The sequence below is a fragment of the Megalops cyprinoides genome, chromosome 3, assembly GCF_013368585.1.
Source record: "Megalops cyprinoides isolate fMegCyp1 chromosome 3, fMegCyp1.pri, whole genome shotgun sequence".
NCBI classification, from domain to species: domain Eukaryota; kingdom Metazoa; phylum Chordata; class Actinopteri; order Elopiformes; family Megalopidae; genus Megalops; species Megalops cyprinoides.
The window spans coordinates 45,017,969-45,037,280 of NC_050585.1; the positions used below are offsets into that span (position 1 = coordinate 45,017,969).

Consider the following 19,312-nt stretch of genomic DNA (forward strand, 5'->3'; position numbering starts at 1 on the left):
ATATCGATATTAACCGTCCCGGGCTGGCCGTGCGGGAACACGGGGCGGGCTTAAGTGGGAGGAGAGAGAAAGAAGATTGCATCCAGCGCGCGGCGTAATGAAAAATGGATTTTGTTTAATAGGAGGTGACGTCCCGAGATTAAAATCTATGGAGGGCTTCTTTGTGTTTTTTGACTGAGCGCTCATGGAGGGACGGAAAAAATCGGGTTCCATTATTCATACTCGCGCTCTGACAGGCCAATCTTCCCCGCTCCGAGCCGCGCTCTGTTCGGAGGTCCTTCGGGGAGGGGGTCGTTCGTCTGGTGTCTGGCCATTTTGTCTGTCGTTCAGAATTCCGATGCCGTGGAAAACGGCGCTCGAGATTTTACCTTTACCGCAGCAGGTCACCCACGGGTTGGAGCTCAGGTGTGTGTGCTGACCTGCTCTTGGGGCGGTGCTGGAAAGACAGACTGTCCCGGCTCTGTCTGGGGGTGGGCGGTTGAGCCTGTAGCCCGAATAAGGCGAGGCAGCCCCTCCGCTCTTTAATATTGCATGCGGCCAGGGTGGCTCCAGCGGGGATGGTCGTCTGGGCCCACCCTGGCAGACGTGGCTATGGAGGAGGTGGGCTGTAGGCTCATGCGCTCGCGGAAAGCCTCTTTTGTTCCTTGCAGACTGGTAAGGCGGTCATATTCCGTGGCTGTTTAAATTCCTCATTCACTCTGAAACACAGGTTGGTCACCATGTGGTTATGTGTGCACTGTTCACTGTTCACTGTTCACTATCCACTGTTGAAACCACGCTGCACTGTATTTGTGCACCCTTCTTTGTTTGGTGCCTCAGATTGGCTGCAGTGTAGTTCTCTGTCTTGTACCCTGGTTTTAGTACACTGCAATTTTAAAAAAAAAAAAATATATAAAATTGATGCCTACGTATGATGATTATATATAGAATATCTGTCTTTGGGAACCCCATTGCTGGGTACAGTTTCTGAAAAGCCAGCCAAGACATTGCACCTTTGTTTAGTTCTGTATACAATTTTGGATGTCTAAATTAGTCCAGTAAAATCAGCATGAGGCAAAAGTGCATGTAATCTTTATTTACTCTAAATGTGGAAAATGTTTATTCTTTTGACTCGTGAGTTTCTGGGAGTATCAGAATATCTTATCAACAGATATTTTGGAGCAACAATAAACCGCAGTGTCTTTAATGATTACTCTGGCAGCTGGTAATGAGAGAGATATTCAACAGCACGTTAGCTGTGCAAATTTTTCTCAGCTGCAGAAGCGACTCGCCCGCAGACATTTTTCACTGTACGGGGTATTATTTTTATGCGGAGTGTGTTTTAACTCGCGCTGTGAGCGAGTGGCACTAACTCACTCCGAAGCCTCCTGGCTGTCACGTTGATATGGGGAATATCATAGTGCCGGATCAGTGCTCATTGAGCTATGACAGACAGGAGGGGCGTTTAGGGTAATAAAGATCAGGCTGAGACGACAGTTGCAGTTCAGATTTATTGTCAGAGGGCTAACAGTGTAGGCAGGCAGGTCTCAAAGGCCAATTGTCAGCCATAAAACAAGCGTTCTTTCAAACAGTCAAGAAATATTACCTTTTACTGAGGGTCAGCGCACTTTCCGATATTTATGGCATTTAGACGTTTTTTTTTAATATTTTTATTTTGTTGAAACCCTTCAGGACCCAGGAGAAAAATGCAAACCGGGCACTGTTGAAATGTGATGTGACACCTGTACAGGCACGTCAAAAATGTCGTTATGCACCTGGAATAATGTACCATTTTTTCCTGTGTTCCCATCTACACAGCTTCCTGGAGACCTCAACAAAATGCATCTCACAGACCACCCCCACCAGCAGGTGATGCATGTCCCGCCCAGCCAATCAGGATGCAGCATCGCCAGCGACTCTGGGAGCAGTAGTCTTTCAGACATCTATCAGGTATGCATGCATTTGGCCAGTTCTTCGTTGACAGCCATAACTAAACCAAAGACCTTTTATATGTTAGACAAGACTACTGCATGTATTGGAGTGGTGTGGATGGAGCTGGTTGTTTCAGCAATAGATTCAAGATTATAAAGTGTCCAGAAAAAGGAAGTAGTTGTCACAATGGAGGAAATGTTTCTTTTAGAAATATTATGAATACCATATCTTGACACAGTCCTGTTTTCACATGAATGCCTGACCTTTGCACACCTGGATTGGATATCCTTGGATGTACTTTCTTTGATGCCATCACCTATCGAATATGAAAGGCATGTGCTTATTGTTAATAAGTGCCCCTTTTAGGGAAAAGAGGAGACTTCTTTCTGGGTCCTTTATGGCTGTTAATTTGGCATTTAGAATACTTGCTACTTTTTGAAACTTGGAGCTCATATCATGAGGGCTGGATATCCATGCTTTGGTGAAGCGGGAAGAAGAAAGAGTTGTGTCTGTCAGTAATGTGTGATATCTGTGACTGCAGCCAGAAGCAAAGCTGTGTAACTCTCTCCTGCTATTGTCGAGCGGCGTATGGCAGTTATGACAGTTGGCTTGGAAGACATTTAAATTTGTGTCTGCTTAGGGAATTACCTTTCTCTCCCTGACCTTTCCAGGATCATTAATATTCTCCAGGAAATGTTAACAAATAGTTTCTAAGAATGGTCTTTCCATCTCTGCTACTTATTCTGTTTTTCTTGTTACCAAATATATTATTTTACATAACGAAATATGTGCAAATGATTACTTTTAATATAAAATGAATTTCAGTCTCTTTGAATAACCCAAGAGAGCAACAGTGGAATACAGAAAATAATCAAAAAAAGAAGGAAAAACATGTTTTTTTTTAGCATTTAAACATATTAATATTAATTCTTTTTTTAATTAAAATAATGAAATTGGAAATTAAGATATTTACACTTAAGCAAAATGTGCCATAAAGGTTAGATTCAATGCTGAAATGGTGGAAGTCTATATAATATGCATCCAAAGAGCTTCACTTATAGAAAGGCTAACAAAGATCCAGGCTCTTAGCATCCTAGAGGAGCCATTTGTGCTTTGAATACATCATCTCTTGTGACACATTTGTCCTTTGTTTGTGCCTGGAAATGGTTGGCGAGACCCCCATGGTTGGCTGAATGTCCCATTCAGATTGTCACTGAACAGATTTAGGAATGAGGAAAAGGGATTTGAAGCTTTCTTATTTCCTCACTGTTCCTCCATACCGTACTCAGTGAATATTGTCATTTCTGTATTAACCAATTAATTGTTTTGTTAAGGTACAAATGAAGTGTAAGATGTTATATAGCTGCATGCGTGTTTCTTTTGATAAAAAATCATGACTGGAATTGATGGTTTCCTCATTGATTAATACTTTTATTAAGCACATCTAAGTAATTATGCACACGCTTCCTCAAACATGAACACTGGGTATGTGTTGATGTCATATTCCAGTTCTCTGGACAGCTTGAACTAATTAATTGCTCTCTCCAGCCTTCTGGGCGACGGTCAACAAGGAAGTATGCCTTCTCTCAACGCTTCTAATTATAGGGAGTTTGGCCTTGCTTCCTGTTGCTCTCTGCTCGTGTACTTTGAACCTTTGGACCCCTCTCATTCATGCTGTGTGCTGAAGGTCAGACAGGAAATGAGCATCTCCTTGACCTCATTCACAACAAGGGCCCTCTGAATTGCCTCAGCCCCACCCCCTAGCAGTCACATGACACACCCATCATCGGGCCATACACACCCTTATTATATTTCTTCTGTCTTGCGCCATGTGGTTCTCCGCCCCACCCCTTGATATTCTCTGAAAGCTCCACTCATTGGCCAGGCTTGGAAAACAGCAGGGAATACACTGCCTGTGTCCTCTCAGTATGTCTGAATAAGCACTAATATAAAGCCCAACATAGAGCAGCCATTTTTCCAATGATACAAGCTCTGGCTAAATGTTTTGCACTACACGTGGCAGAAAGTGCTCATGGGATACTTGACAAACATAGGGGTTACACTACCTTACATAATGCGATTATTAGTAGGAAAAAGCCTAAAGCCACTCCTGCATTATGTCATACGTCATTAGTAATAAAGAAGTGAAAATTATGAACATGCTTGAAATGGAGACAAACGACAGAGTCACCAGGGGCAGAATTGAGTTTGGAGGAAAGAGGTGTTTAAATGGGTTTTTCACTGTGATGGTAGGCCTCCATTTACCCATCAGGCCAGCTCCCCCTAATCTCATCAGGCCCCAGAAAAACAGAGCAGAGATCACACACTTCCTGTTATTGTTCTGCTGAGAATCGCTTTCTGAAATGCTGAGGGCAGAGAAGGCACTGGGGCTGCCCTGAAAAAGGCCTCAACGTTCAGCATTTTTATTTGCGCATGTTCATGTGATAGAAAAATGTCGCTGGCGTATCCGAAACGGAGCTCGGAGGGAAGAAAGAAACAGGCTATCTGCGACGGAAATGTCCCTCTCTTCCTGCTTTTGTGCTGGTTGTATTCGGTTGTGATTTTAAGATGGACCCTTCTTTTGAGCTGCTCCTGGGCAGTCTGTCCCAGGTGGTGATTTTGTGATGGTCCCTCACTGTGCAGTCAGATGGAACTGATACCACTGTCATTTTTTTTTTTGTAAGTCTGAGAAGGGAACCAAGATGAGAAGCACCTCAGCATGCTGAAAATGCAGCACTTCACTCTGGCAGATGTAGAAAAGCAAGAGATATTGAAGTCGTTTGATGTTATTTATAATGTCTTGTTAGTTATAGAATTGTCTTGTAACCCTGAAAATCAGACATTAAAGGCATTTGGTCTGTTGTTCAGCTCAGTCAGCGGTACCATTTTTTTTTATCAATTTCACTATGATACAGGACTTCCCCACCAGATTATAGAAAATCACAACTAATCATCTTTTATCCGTTGTTTAAATGGCCCTGCTAATTCAAATAGCTGAAATTAAACAACAGTACAATAGAAGAAATTTTTGGACATTCAGACCAAGTCAAAGCCATCAGATTTTCATATTAATTTCATCTTTACTGTTGTCACCCATCTAAGGTGAGAACATACCATCCGTATGTATATTGGTCTTTTTTAAAACCAAACCAGCTGTCTCTGTTCAGGTCACGCTTCGGCTTTGTCCCATCATTTCTTACAAAGAATACAGCCCCGCTGCTGCAAAGTACATGGATTCAGAAAGCTAAACACATGGGTCTTTGTTAGCCTTGTATGTTTCTTTGTCTCATAATTACACTGTAAGCATCTCCTGTAGGCCCGGACAGATGGACAGCAATACTGGAGAAGTGGTCAGAGCCCTGACCTTATAACCTTAGGGTGGTGGGTTCAAATCCCAGGTGGTGCTCTTCATATCCTTGAGCAAGGTCTATTAAAAAAGCCAGCTGTCAGAATGGGTCAGTGAGTTTGTAAAATGCTGCAGACAGTGGAGATCAATGTTTTGAGTGTTTGAGTGAGCGATATGAGGAAGGGGTTGCTTGATTGTTACTGCAGCCTGGATTGCAGAGGGACTTTTTTGCACATGAGGCCATTGTAGCATTGAGCTGAACGATGTCACCGTCTCCAGGCCACGGAGAGCGAGATGGGTGACGTGGACCTGTCAGGACTCCCAGAGGCGGCGGTAGACTCGGAGGAGGAGGAGGAGGAAGATGAAGATATTGAAAGGGCCTCGGACCCATTGCTGGGCAGGGACCTGGTGCGGGAGTGCTTGGAGAAGGAGCCGGCGGACAGGAACGACGACGACGTTGGTGAGCTCATCTGTGCGCCTCCCACATCAAAGAAAATCCTGGTCACATGTTTTCATTAAGGGCAAATGAGTAATCCAGTGAAATGTACCTGTGGATTGTCACCTTTTTATAACTCCCATGTGCAGTGTGGCTGCAATGCTGGCATCTTTAATTGGATCTTTGATAAATGCATTCTAGCCAGCTAACTCGTTGAGGGAAATGGCCTGGAACGGTCCTTTAGCGGTCCACCGTGACCTGGGTCATGACCGTTTTTCGTGTGGAGATAAGGAGCTGAAAGTGTTCCTTTAGCCCCTCAGTCTGTCCTGCTGAGAGAGCCGCTCAAGATGGGCTCTGCCAGGGCTCCGTAATGGTGTCTGTCAGCTCACTCTCCTCTGCTTGGGCCCCCAGAGCAACTGCTGGAGTTCATGCATCAGCTGCCCGCCTTCGCCAACATGACCATGTCCGTCAGGAGGGAGCTCTGCACCGTCATGATCTTCGAAGTGGTGGAGCAGGCTGAGACGGTCATTCTGCACGACGGACAGGAGGTTCGACGCGCCTTTTACCCGTAGACTGTGTGCGCGTGTGTATGTGTGTGCGTGCGCGTCTGTTCATGTGGGTGGGTGGGTGCGTGTGGGTGCGTGTGTGTTTGTGTGTTTAAACCAGATTTCCTCTGACCCCCACTTAAACACGTATGCCATTGTAGCGCAGCCGAGAATGGTTTGTTTTTCATTTCATTGCAGGTGATAGTCTCACCTGCTGCCCAAGTGCTGCTTACCCAGACTTATCTTTCAGGGTTGAGCTGTTCGCCCGCCTGCTTAATGCCTTTTTGCCAGCCTGTGTCTCATTTGTTAGTAAAGACATGAGCAAGATCATTACCAGATTTGTGCTGTTGCTCGTTATCTACTAGCGATTGAATAATCCTGATGTTTGTGTTTCTCTGTTCTGGAGAGATCAGAACAGAAGGGCGATAGGCAGTGATGGTGATCATATACAAAGCTGGTGGCTTACAGCTCAGGCGATAAAATAGATACTCCAGCACAAACACTCAATGATATGCGAACAAGAATGGGCTTTCCAGCTAGCAGTAAGCAGTAATATTGATACTGACTTTCCTGGGCTCCAGGCCAATCTGCTGTCTTATCTTGGGCGGGCGGACCTACATGTTCTAACAGCTAGGGTTAATTTACTGTGGAAACACCTCCAGATCATTTCTGTTATTCTCTGGGTGACCTGTGCCGGAGGCATAGTCAGTGGTAAAACAACCCCAGAATTCATTTTCACTCAGCATCTCTTTTTTTTTCTTTCAATTATCTTGATTTGAAACGCTCTACCTTCGCGTCCTCCAAGAAGCGGTTTAATTCCTGCTTGGAGGTGTGCGAGTTTCCATGCACTTGAGAAAGTGGGGGAAGTTGCGGCAGAAAGCGTGGTTAATTATTTAGAGGGTCTGAGAAGGTTCCAGGGCTGATTAATTAAGTTACATGCCTGGGAAAATGGAAATCTTTTAGAAGCTGTCTTCAAAGGGGAGCACCTGACAGCAAAACAAATGAATGTGCATCCCCAGACAAATTTCTTTGCACAGGTGGAAAGGATTTCTGTCTGTTCAAATGTACCGCTGTACGTATGTCCAGGTTGGGGCAGTAGCTTGAGCTCTCAGAGGCCCAGTGGGGTTGTTAGCGCTCTGGTAAACGAAAGGCTAATGCATCTTTTTTTCTTTTCTTTTTCATGGGCTAGTGTGAAGGTCAGGGGGACAAATTAGCCCTCACCAGCTCGGGATGGGGGGGGGGGGGGGGGCAGGGGGGGGGGGGGGGGGGGGATTGGGGGAGGGGGGAGGGAAAGGTCACGGCATCTCATTTTATTCCATTTCCCTCGCAGTGCATCACATTACGGACTTTTGGCAGGCCTCCAGCTTTGTAGTGTTTGGACAGTGTCAATTGACTTATTGTGGCGAAGAATGATCAGTATTCAGTCAATGTCATTTGATATTTCATATAAGAGCGTGTAACTTATGCTGCTGAGGAGGAGTTTTCCAAACACTGTTTCACATTTGCATTTTGGGCTTTAGTTTCCCAAACAGCTGAAGATATTTTCACTTTGTGTACAAGGTGGATTTGCATTTCCCGTTTATCATTACTTTGAGCCACCTGTAGAGGGTGTCTTTTTCTAAAACAAGAGGGTTGTTCTGTAGTGCTGTGCAGTATTTGCCTCCAGTGAAATAATCTTTCCTATAAAAGCCCTCACTAGAGGGATGTTACAGGAATCAAATGATTTTGCTGTCCCACACAAGTGACACTGACAGTGTATCAGCTGTAATGTGATCAGTGGCAATAATGTTGGTTAGTGGCTTATCTGGGAAATGAGTTTTTTCTTGTTTTTTTCTTCTTCTGTATTTCTGTCTTCTTGGGAGTGGGAAGGATGGGGAACGAATAAGTCCATTTTACCTTTTTTACCCTTTTACCTTTTTATTGATCTCCAGCCAGGCAGTATAATTAGGGATCTTAGTGTGCGAGTTTGTACAGTTGTCACAGGTCCTGTTCCATTGGACAGACACATCAGGTGTTATTACCCTGGGGGCTGAGAGTCCTCCAAGTTCACTCCCATCACTTGACAGCAAGGGCCCAAATTAAAGGTTCACACACTCTGACACCTAATGATGCATACACGAGCTCCACAGCTTTCAGCTAACTACAAACATGCAAAAATAAGTGATTTAGTAATGACTTAAAATCATTAATAACACAAAGAAATATGATATCCCAGTATTAAGAGTCCAGTGGACAGCTGGTCTGACTCTCCTTGAAGCACACTCTATGGGTTAAACAGCACTGTGGGACTTGGTCATTAGCAGCATTCTCAAGCGTCGAGTTGGTGATGTCATAATTGTGTGCCCGCAGCTGGATCTGTGGTATGTGATCCTCAATGGGTCTGTGGAGATGAGCCACCCGGACGGCAGGGTGGAGACTCTGTGCATGGGGAACAGCTTCGGGATCTCTCCCTCTCTGCAGAAGCAGTACATGAGTGGAGTGGTGCGGACCAAAGGAGATGACTGCCAGGTAGGAAGGCGTACCTGTAATCTACTGTTTGCACAGTCCTCTCCATGTTTCCTTAATGTGTGCATGGACCTTAACAGGCAAAACGCATACAGTGTATTACCAGTACCATCTATGGAGACGTGGACATTGTAGTCTTGCAGTTACTTTCTTCTTCTTTTTCACTGCAATACAAATAAATGGCCAGGTCATTAGGGGGGGTGTGGTTATTTGGTAAATGAGTTCAGAAATTCAGTAAGCATTTCATTTACAGCACTAATACAGAGGTAAAGAAAGTTTAGTCTTATGTGGTCGGAGGAGGGGCAGAGTTCAGCGCTGTGGTCAGGCGTACAGAACAGGAACTGAGCCTTAATATAGGGAGCGGTAGCAGCAGTAAAAGTGAGCTGCTGGTTAGACAGGGCAAGCTCTGAGACCTTCTCCCCGGGACTGAGCCGTAGCATTTAGTCTGCCTGCCATGTGAAGGGTACAGGTAGAGGTGGAGAGTGATAGACGGACAACACAGCCGGACCTGCTGTAGCTGGAGTGCTGGGCGCGGTATCAAGAGTCCCATGCCTCTCCACCATGCGTCTGTGTTCCTGTGCGAGTATCCGTCCCTGGTGCGGAGCAGCAGGGTCCTGTACTACAAGTTCACCATGTGCCCCCATATCTTTGTGGACCAGTTCGTGTGCATCGCCCAAGAGGACTACTGGCGCATCCTGAACCATGTGGAGAAGAACACGCACAAGGTGGAGGAGGAGGGCGAGATCGTCATGGTGAAGGAGCACCGGGAGCTGGACCGGAGCGGCACGCGGAAGGGTCACATTGTCATCAAGGTGAGGGAGCGGTGGGCCAGGCTGTGCCGTGCCGTGCCGTACCGTGCAAGGTCAGCCCAGCCCCGCACACCGCACAGTTTTTATGGTGGTTTGGTTTTTCTCAGATTCTCATGATTTCTCATCATTTCTCATGATTTCTCAGATCTTCCTAGCAGCAGCTTCAAATTGGACACTGTTGTTACTTATATTTCCAGTCAATTAATCAGGCATTTTTACATTGGAAATTGCAATAAATCTTTGATCAGAGAGTTTTTCCACATGGAATCAAATTGAATCCAAAACCCAGAAAATGCTCTCATTTTCTGTGCAGAACCTTGAGCACTGTAGCATTGTACACCTGAATCAATGCCATTCTTTCCTTTTTTGACCAAAATGGCAGCTCGTTGTTTTGAAAGTAAAATTTTCCTTAGTCCCTCTAAATCACTTCATATGTATTTGCTTGTCATCAGCTGCATTAATGAACAGGAACATGGAAAACGTTTTCATTGGCTTAGTATCCTTATGAATGGAATGTAGCTTGCGGTCTTCACTTCTGTATTTGATTCTCTGGATGCGCTTGACAGCCGAGGGTTTCGGTTTCTAATCCTCAAAGTCAGCAGTTTCCCAGGCATATGCTCCGACCGTGTGACCATGTGATCATCACGGTCTGCACAGTGCTCTGTTAAATGGAAAAAAAAATGCTCAAGAAGGTGAAGTTGTGTGCATCCCTTTCACTGGAAACTCTGGAAATACCCAACTGGCACTTTAATCTCTGTTCTCATCATTGTTCAAGTCCTCTGGGACTTGTGGGTCCTGAGTGTCCCATATACCCAGTGCCCAGGTACTGAGGAACTGCCTCCACACTTTCCCCAGTTTAGGGATTTCTCTGAGTAAAACAGCTGAGCATTTACCCTTGGGACAAGGCTGTTTTTATGGTGCTTTGAGATGAGAGGGCTGGGATTAACGGATCGCCCCCAAACACAGGGAACCCCGGAGCGGCTGATCATGCACCTGGTGGAGGAGCACTCCGTGGTGGACCCCACCTACATCGAGGACTTCCTGATGACGTACCGCACCTTCCTCTCCAGCCCTATGGAGGTGGGCCGGAAGCTGCTGGAGTGGTTCCAGGTGGACAGCCTCAGAGACAAGGTGAGGGCAGAACTTCCGGGATGAGTGCAAGTAGTGACACATGTCCAAACAGAGACGCCCAGACCCAGGCCGTTAAATGTCTAACAATTCACATCCTGTCAGTAATTTGCAGAGAAACGGCTGTATGTTCTCTGTCGGTGTCCTATTTAAGAAACCCCGCTCTTACGAGCGGGTGTCTCTCTTTGTGGTGAGATGGTTTAAGACTCAGAAAAGCTCTTCTTTTATTAGAAGAATGAAGTGCTTTTCTGAGCAGCTGAATTTCCTATGTGGCTCGATGTGCAGGCCATTTCAACGGAAACGCAAATAACCTTTTACAGACCGCCTTGTTTTGTAGATGCACTTTGCACTGGTAACACTTAAATTTAACATGTAAATTTGTGATAAAAGCTCAACAGGTTCTGGGGAGGTCTGTGTGGTCACTTTTAAATGGTCTAAAGAAGGCTTTTTCACACTTCATTATTATTTATTTGTTTGGTTGATTAATTTATTAATCTTATTCAGTGTTTTACAAGTTCAACTTGTCAAGAACATAGAAACAGAATAGTCCTTAATCCAGAGTAAAAACAAATACACAACAATAAATGTTTAATCATGTACATAATGCTTTAACTACTGTCATCAATAGCAGCATATGGGAAAAAAAAAAACACAGTCCTCTCTGGGTGTCACAGACTGATTTACTGTATGAACAGCCAAGTTATCAGTGATACCATTTTAGGTTCCGTTAACGATTATCTTAAAGCTTAAAGGGAGTTGGCATTTTGCACCACAAATTTGGTAAGCTTTGAGCAGCAATGAATCCATGTTCTCTCATCTGATGCAGGTCACGCGAGTCGTACTGCTGTGGGTGAACAATCATTTCAACGATTTTGAAGGGGACCCTGCCATGACACGCTTCCTCGAGGACTTTGAGAAGCTCCTGGAAGCCGCCGTAAGCCTCGTCCTTCCCTGTCACCGGTTTATGTGTTCATAAATTGAGGTTGCGGTGTCTCTGATGAGATACGAGCCTGAATTAAAGGAGTCTGAGGTTTTTTTTTTTTTTTTTTTTCCTGCTGCTTTGCTCCCTGGCAGAAAATGAAGGGTCACCTGAGACTTCTGAACATCGCCTGCGCGGCCAAGGCCAAGTGGCGGCAGGTCACCCTGCTGAAGCCGTCGCGGGAGTCCCCGCTCCACTTCACCCTGCAGGGGGGCAGCGAGAGGGGCTTCGGCATCTTCGTGGAGTCCGTGGAGGAGGGCAGCAAGGCCGCTGAGGCTGGCCTCAAACGGGGCGACCAGGTAAGGGCCCACGGCTACAACCCTCTCTAGAGTGACTGCCACCGATATTCAAGTCATTCCTCGTACAGGAGTTTCTAAGTTCCAGAACTTTCTCCTTCACTTCCTACTTGTAGGTGTCTGTTTTAGATTTCCCACCGGCTGTTCTGCTCTGTACAAATTAACTGCGCTCCATACAAATATTGTAAAATTAAGTTATAGTTAGCCCGTATTCCCATGGTTGTACCCAGTACTTCACTAATAGACCTGTCACTCCTGCCCACACAAAGCAAACTTATACACCCAGCCTCTGAGAGAGGCCCTGAGAGTGAGACTCTGAGAGCTCCACAAAGGGTGGTGCTATCTTCTGTGATCCGAGTCTCAGTGTTTTGAGCCAATCATTATTTGGATAACGATTGCAAAATCCTTTGATTGGTGCATAAGTCCATGAGTGACAGCACATACAGGATAATTCCACTCGTGATGGGGTTTGTGAAGTTTCGCTCTCGCATCATGTGTGGTCCGCTGACATTTGACCTCTCCCATGGAGTGACCTCCTCCATCCCTGCTGCTGTATTGATTTGTGAAGGAGACAGTCCCAGCTGTGAATCAGATGGCCTGCCCTTGGTGATCTCTGACCAGGTCTCAGCTGCTCCGACGTGTCAAAGTGATACCAAGCAATAACATGCGATCAGACTGATACCAAGCGATAACAAGCGATCAGACTGATATCAAGCAATCAAGCTGGTACGAAGCAATCAGAGTGATATCGAGCAAACAGGCTGATATCAAGTAATCAGACAGTCTCCGCGGTGCTCTGGTGTGGAGCTCGGCTGAACAGAAGGAGTGTGCCGACAGCGAAGGCTCGGTAATTAGCAGGCGTGCGCTGCCTGTCTCAGGCAGCTGAATTGCGAGCACTTTGATAGGATTAAATATGCAGGGAAGATGGAGAGAGAGGAGCAAGGCCAGAAGAGCATGCTGTGATGATGACATCACGCTCAGCCTCTGTGAACTCCTGACACAAAGACTCCTCTGTTTTTATCTTCGGCTCTGAGTCATTTCATTTATTTATTTAAGTGTTCCAGTGATGGCTCACTTGCTGTCTGTGTTTCTCTCTTTCCAATGCGTTTGCATCATACAACCCGGTTCTCCTCTTCACTCCAGGACTGGATTTCTTAAACTCAGGGACTTCTGAGATAATTCTGTCAGAAACGCACTGCTGACAGACGTTGTGTTTGCCTTTCAGATAATGGAGGTAAACGGGCAGAACTTCGAGAACATTGCATACTCCAAAGCTACCGACATACTGCGGAACAACACCCACCTCTCCCTCACAGTGAAGACAAACATATTTGGTAAGAAGTCTCTCATTTCCTGATGGAACTGAAAGCCAGCTTTGACCCATGACAGCTTGCAGCCTTTTCAGGGGGAGGGCATGGATTTTTTTCCCTTGCTGCCTACCAATTTCCTGTCTTTGTCAGAAAGAAACAGAAAGTTCATTTCTTTGTAGCTTGTTTTTTCTTTCTTTCACCCTCTACCATAGTATAACAGAAATTTGGAGAAAATATTTTCACACACACATACACATGTGTATATTTTAATTGTATGTTTAAGTGTATGTGTATGTTTTAATTTTACCATTTACAATTTAATTAGTAGCGCTGTCTGTCTGTCTGTAGTGTGTTCCTCTGTAACCCATAATGGAGCCACCATGAAGCTAGCACCTTTGCTCCAGATCCCCCTAAAGACTGTACTGTAGATCCCAAACTGTGGATCCAGACAACCCTATGATGAATAGGATGCACCATTGCCCTTAAACAGCAGTGAACTCTCCTCTTGGTTGAAATGAGATGGGTTGGATGGGATAGGCTGGCAGTTTAGTGTAGTGGGAAGGAGCAGGACTCATAACTGTAAGGTTGCTGGTTTGATTCCCCACTGGGACACTCCTGCTGTACCCTTGGGCGAGGTGCTTAACACAGAATCCCCTCAGTAAATATTCAGCTGTATAAATGGATAACATGTAAAAGCTGTAACCTATGTGAGTCGCTCTGGATAGGAGCGTCTGTTAAATGGGATTAATGTAATATAATGTAGTGATGTAGGCTGTATTTTTGCTGGAGACTCATCAGCCTTGGCTGTTCTCCCCCCCACCCCCAGTTTTCAAAGAGCTACTGAGCCGGATCGCACAGGAGAAGAAGAACGGGGGCCCCCACATCCCCAAGATCCAGGAGAAGAAGGGAAACCGCTACTCCATCCCGGACCTGCCTGGCGACATGGAGTTCCCCACTGAGAAGGCGCACAAGAAAATGAAGGCCAACACTGTGTCCGGAGGGAGGAACAAGATCCGGAAGATCCTGCTGGGCACACGCTTCAGCATCCTGCCCCCCAAGCCCTTCAGGTAAAGAGCGCCGGCGTCCCAGGATCGGCCCGCTCTGTCTCGGTGCGTGTGTGTGGTGGCGGCGGCAGCCGTGGCTCCACCTCCAGAAGCTCCACCTCCACAAGCTCCACCTCCAGAAGCTCCACCTGCATTTTCTTTAAAAAAACATGTTCCTTTTTCACTCTGGAGGGTGGTTATCATGTTCAGGGTTTTGAGTTTTTACGCTGTGTTACCGCTAATAGGCGTAACGTTTAGGCATATCGGTGAGCAGCAGTCGGGTGCTGTTCAGAGCAGGGAAATTTTGGCTTCGGGGGCTCACTTTGAAACGTGCGCAGGCCTCAGTGCGCACGGGGGAAGCACGCCGTCTTTGCACTGTAGCTCTAAACTGTGCACAGATGAACTCTTCACCGAAAGCACTCGAGGGAGGGAAGATCCTTCAGCTCCATTTTCCCAAACCGCTCGTAGTGAATAATGATCATTTTGCCTGTGAAACTTACTTCGATCGGAGCAATTAGAATTAGCGCAAACAGAAAACACTGATTGCGTTCACTGTAAAGCGGGAGATTCCACCCCCGCCCCCCCACCCCCCAAATCGCTGCACATTTTTAATTGACGTCTGTTTGATGCAGATGCTATTTAAAAGCATGCAAGCATATGGCGCTTTCTGCTGCATTCTCTAACAAGCTGTTTAAATGATGGGGTTTTCTTGCCATGTTTGGGGATATGAAAGGGGCTAATGGGGAGACATAAAGCAGAAGGGAGCTCATCAGCAGCGTATTATCAAAGCGGAGGAAGCAGAGAGGCAGAGAGGTAAAGAGAGCGACAGCCTCATTTTTTTTGGCTTATTTGGCTGCGGTTTGGTGAATAGGAACATGCACTTGAAGTCATCGTTTCTCCATTTCAGTTCGGTCTCTGTGCCTTCTCGGTGCCGTTCTGAAGCGCTGCAGACCACAGCAGTGCTGTAGACTGCCCCCCCCCCCCCGCTGCCTCCCTCATTAAGAAAACGGGGGCAGAGACAGACTGCGCAGGTGTGTCTGCGTCCGTATGCGCAGCACTGCACCTGTTAATGCTGCATATTAGAGAGAGCAGCTGAAGGTTGGAATCGCCCTCTTTCCACAAGTAGTGCTGAACTGATAGGTTACTTCAGTTGGATTGGTAGTCAAAACGCCAGCGATAGTGGTTCTGAATCGCGTGAAATTTTGAATAACGTTTTCCTACCAGGAATAGTTATCTGTACCTAGGCTCGCTGGCTACCAAGCTAACAAGTGATCTCAATCATTGCTGTTTTTCCAAAGCCTCCCACAAAAGTTAAACATTAATTGAACTTGCGCTTTTGATATGAAAAAAGGAAAGTATTTTCCTGCTGTGCGTTCCCCTTGCAGGTACTGGGCAGCATCAGCGTGTTTCCAAAGCAGGCTAAACTCTGTGAAAGCAAAGCTTCCGCTGCTGTGCCTGGCATGGCCTCCTTCCAGGGGCTGTTAAAAAAAGTCTCTCATTAAGCATTCGGAGAGCTTGGCTAAAGTGGAGTGCATTTCACCATTAAGGGCCCGAGCCTTGGAGCTCTCTGATGCAGCCAGGCCCACACGCACACCTTCCCCACATCACATTTCAAGAGCCTCTTCATGCATATTACAGCGCCTGCGTCATAACATACTGTATGACTTTCCCTCACAATCTATGTATGTATGTATATATATTTTTATCATTTTTCTCAAGGTTAATCAATGCAGTGCAGTGCTTCGTGCTTGTAATGCATACCTCGGCGCTTTCACGCTATTGAGACATTTAAAGTGATGAGTGACAGGCCTCCCTTCACAGGTCTGTGCTGTGTGTGTGCGTGTGTGTGCGCGCGCGTGTGTGAGATGATGTCAGCTGAAGTTGTGTCCGCTGTGTCTCGAGCCCTGCTGCTGTTCTCATGTTGTTCTTCAATGTTGTCTCTCTCTGTGACTGCTTCACCTGCGTAGGGGACTCTTTGGGTAAGAGAATTACATAATCACACTCGTTTGATTTAAACTGTCAGTCATATTGCAGAGTGATTCATTTTACCATCATTATACTCACTAAGTAGAACTCTTCTAAGAAAGGTCACCTACACACCAGTCAGAGGGACCGTTATAGGGTAGCTTTTTCTGTAGGATCACTTTATAAAAATGTACAGTATATTGCATATAAAAGTGAACATAAAAATGAATATACATGAAATATGACTTCCTCGGCTTCAGTAAACATATAGTTGATTCTAATTATCTGTGTAAATAATAAATAATAATATATTTCAGTGTGAACCCTCTTTACACTGAAAGACCCTGTTACAACAGCATTTAGTCAGCCACTTTATGTGAAGTCACTGCCATGCTTTCCAGACCATTGGCACAGCGAACAGTGCAGGCCTTATTAGAGCTTTAGACACAGATGCACCAGATCCTGTGAATGTTGCTGCTTCTGAAATGCCGTTCGCTTTGAATGCCGCTGTCTTCATCCATCAGGCCTGTGCAGAACGCCGCAGTCATCATTCCATACATGTATCCCATACAGGAGGAATGCTGCATGGCAGTGGTCTATCATTTCACCTTTTTCTGTGTTTTTTTTTCTTTTATGTTACTCTTTTCTGCTAACTGTAGCCGTAAGAAGCGACACAGTGGAAGCTGAGCTCTTGCAAAGAGGCAAGCAGCTGAATGAATTCAGCAGGCTGCATCAGGAGAGGCCATACGTTTGCACACTGTTGTAAAAGACCAAATTTCAGCAGCTTTGGTTAAGCAAAACGTATAGTCCGTACTTGGGTCCTGTCAGGATAAACGCAATTTGTTTTATCCACGTGGCAACAGAAATAGTCTTATTCCATTACAGCTTGTGTTTTTTTTTTTGTTTGTTTTACTTTGAACGTTCTCAGAGTGGTGCTAAAATCATGCAGTCCCTGAGAGGATTAGGGGCTCCGTATCACAGGGCCCAGCAGTGAATATTAGCTCAGGCTCTACCCCCCCATCGCCGTCTGCTAAAGATGGCAATCTCAGCGGCTCTCCGGCACAAATCTCAAACACCCCGGGATCTACTCGGGATTTGTCGGGGAGGGATAAATCGCCCATCCGCCGGAGATAGAGGTCCGTGAGCCTCAGCCAGCCGTGGCCGCCCGGAGCCGAGGCTTGCGCTAAGCGCAGATGGGAATTTGCAGTCGCTGTCTGCATCTGCCGCATAACAATCAGGAGGGCCGTATCGTAATGATCTCATTCGATAAAAAGGTTAGGGTTTGCATATCACTCGGCGATGAAACGCATTGCTCAGTGCGAGTTTACACCAGAGAGAGGCGGCTGCCTCCTCCCCTCACATAAAGCACAACGAGCAGACTGTGATTCTCTGCTAACACGTCTGGTCCTGAATGTCATGGTGACTCTCTTCCTTTTGGTTTTACCCATTCGTGTCTTTTGTTTCAGTCATGCACCAGTGTGTGTGTGCGTGTGTGTGTGTGTGTGTTGAATGCATACTTAGTATATCTGTCTGTGAATATATTTGACTTGAGCAGCATGATGACAGTCAAATGAGCCATTAAATTCATTAATGAACTTACTCATTTGATGTGCCTGCTGTGTGTCAGTGTGTCAGTGTTTGGGTGGGGTGGGGGGGGGGGGGGGGGTTGGGGGGGGGATTGAGGGGTAGGATTTGAAACATTCTCCAAATAGATGGGCAGTCTGGCCATGATTCGACTGATGACAGGTGGTGCGTTTTGGCAGAAGATGGATGGGATGTTCTGGTTAATCAATTGGGATTTCCTGTTCAAACCCCAGTTATGAATTTGTGTTGTTTTGTGGATTGTGTACTGTCATTGCTCGACCCTTTCCTGTTGTGTGTATGAATCTCGTATTGCTGTGGTACTGTGTTTTGTCGTGTTTTCTTACAAAGGGGTTTCATTATAGGTGCACACTATCCATGAGAGAAAAAGCTAAAATGAATCGCATAGGTAGAGATACATGGTCGCAGTGTGAATTTCCCCCACTGTGGTGCCAGACTTGGTCAGAGGGGAGGGAGAAGTGGGAACACGGGCAGTTTGAGGTGACCGCGCGCTGACGCTGTGTCTTCCAGCGACGGGGGAGTGAGCCAGTCCCAGGACGACAGCATCGTGGGCACCAAGCAGTGTCGCCACAGCGTGGCCATCATGCCCATCCCCGGCGCCCTCTCCTCCAGCAGCCCCGATCTCCTGCAGCCCGCCACCAGCGTCCTGGACTTCTCCAACCCCGCAGGTGAGAGGCCCCCGGCCACTGCCGCCCACCCCGCCCCCGACGCAGGCTTCGAGCTGCCCCTCTCCAGCCGAGGCATAAAGACATAAAGAGGATTCTAAAGTTAGAATAGGCAGTAGGCAAGATCGGCAAATCTCTTCCGCATTGTGTGTTGTTTGTGCTTTTAAAGTGTGCGTACAGAGCATTTGCCAGCTGTATGTATGATTTTTCACCTTCCCAGTAGAGCTGGCCACAGTGCAAATACATCATATCAGTGTTCCTCAAAAGTGCTGTTTTGTAGCAGGTTAGTAGAAAGGTTCTCAGAACATTTGTTTTGCTGTACAGGTGTAGAGACGCATTCCAGGGGCCCCTGAAGTCTATTTTATGATGAGATTAATAATCATAAGCACACACTTCACACACTGGCGGTTTGGGCTTCTCATCCATTTATATTTCAGGAACCAGACATTAAATAGTATTATAGCCATATGAAAGGGATTAAATGCTGAACAATTATAGTTTCTTTTTTTTTTTTTTTCCAGAGACGGGTTTCTGAAACCATAATTACTGAAACAACTAAGCCAGGTCCCCGGGGATTGCGGGGAATATGGTTTTGATTTATCTCCAGAACAATTTGTCATTCAGCGCGGCCTACAGCCCGCTGGCCCGTTCTCGAGAGCAGAGTGTCACACAGTCCTTCTAAAAATGCTCTTTTTTTCCTATTAGAGCCCACGGAGAGAGGAGAATGTTCGTCTTGTGCTAATGTACATTCTCTCTCTCTCTCTCTCTCCAG

The 19,312-nt window shown here is 46.1% G+C and overlaps 1 protein-coding gene across 2 annotated transcripts in view; it reads left to right on the forward strand.

Annotated features, from left to right (window-relative positions):
* LOC118774716 (rap guanine nucleotide exchange factor 6-like) overlaps positions 1–19,312 on the forward strand; it is a 91,581-nt gene that overhangs the window by 56,323 nt on the left and 15,946 nt on the right. For both annotated transcript variants that reach the window (XM_036524159.1, XM_036524160.1), the window contains exons 8-18: positions 1,798–1,929; positions 5,537–5,717; positions 6,105–6,241; positions 8,588–8,746; positions 9,403–9,555; positions 10,519–10,683; positions 11,507–11,614; positions 11,755–11,958; positions 13,181–13,289; positions 14,092–14,332; positions 18,386–18,543. In XM_036524159.1, coding sequence (XP_036380052.1) covers positions 1,798–1,929; positions 5,537–5,717; positions 6,105–6,241; positions 8,588–8,746; positions 9,403–9,555; positions 10,519–10,683; positions 11,507–11,614; positions 11,755–11,958; positions 13,181–13,289; positions 14,092–14,332; positions 18,386–18,543 — 1,747 coding nt within the window. The remainder of the gene's footprint in view (positions 1–1,797; positions 1,930–5,536; positions 5,718–6,104; positions 6,242–8,587; positions 8,747–9,402; positions 9,556–10,518; positions 10,684–11,506; positions 11,615–11,754; positions 11,959–13,180; positions 13,290–14,091; positions 14,333–18,385; positions 18,544–19,312) is intronic.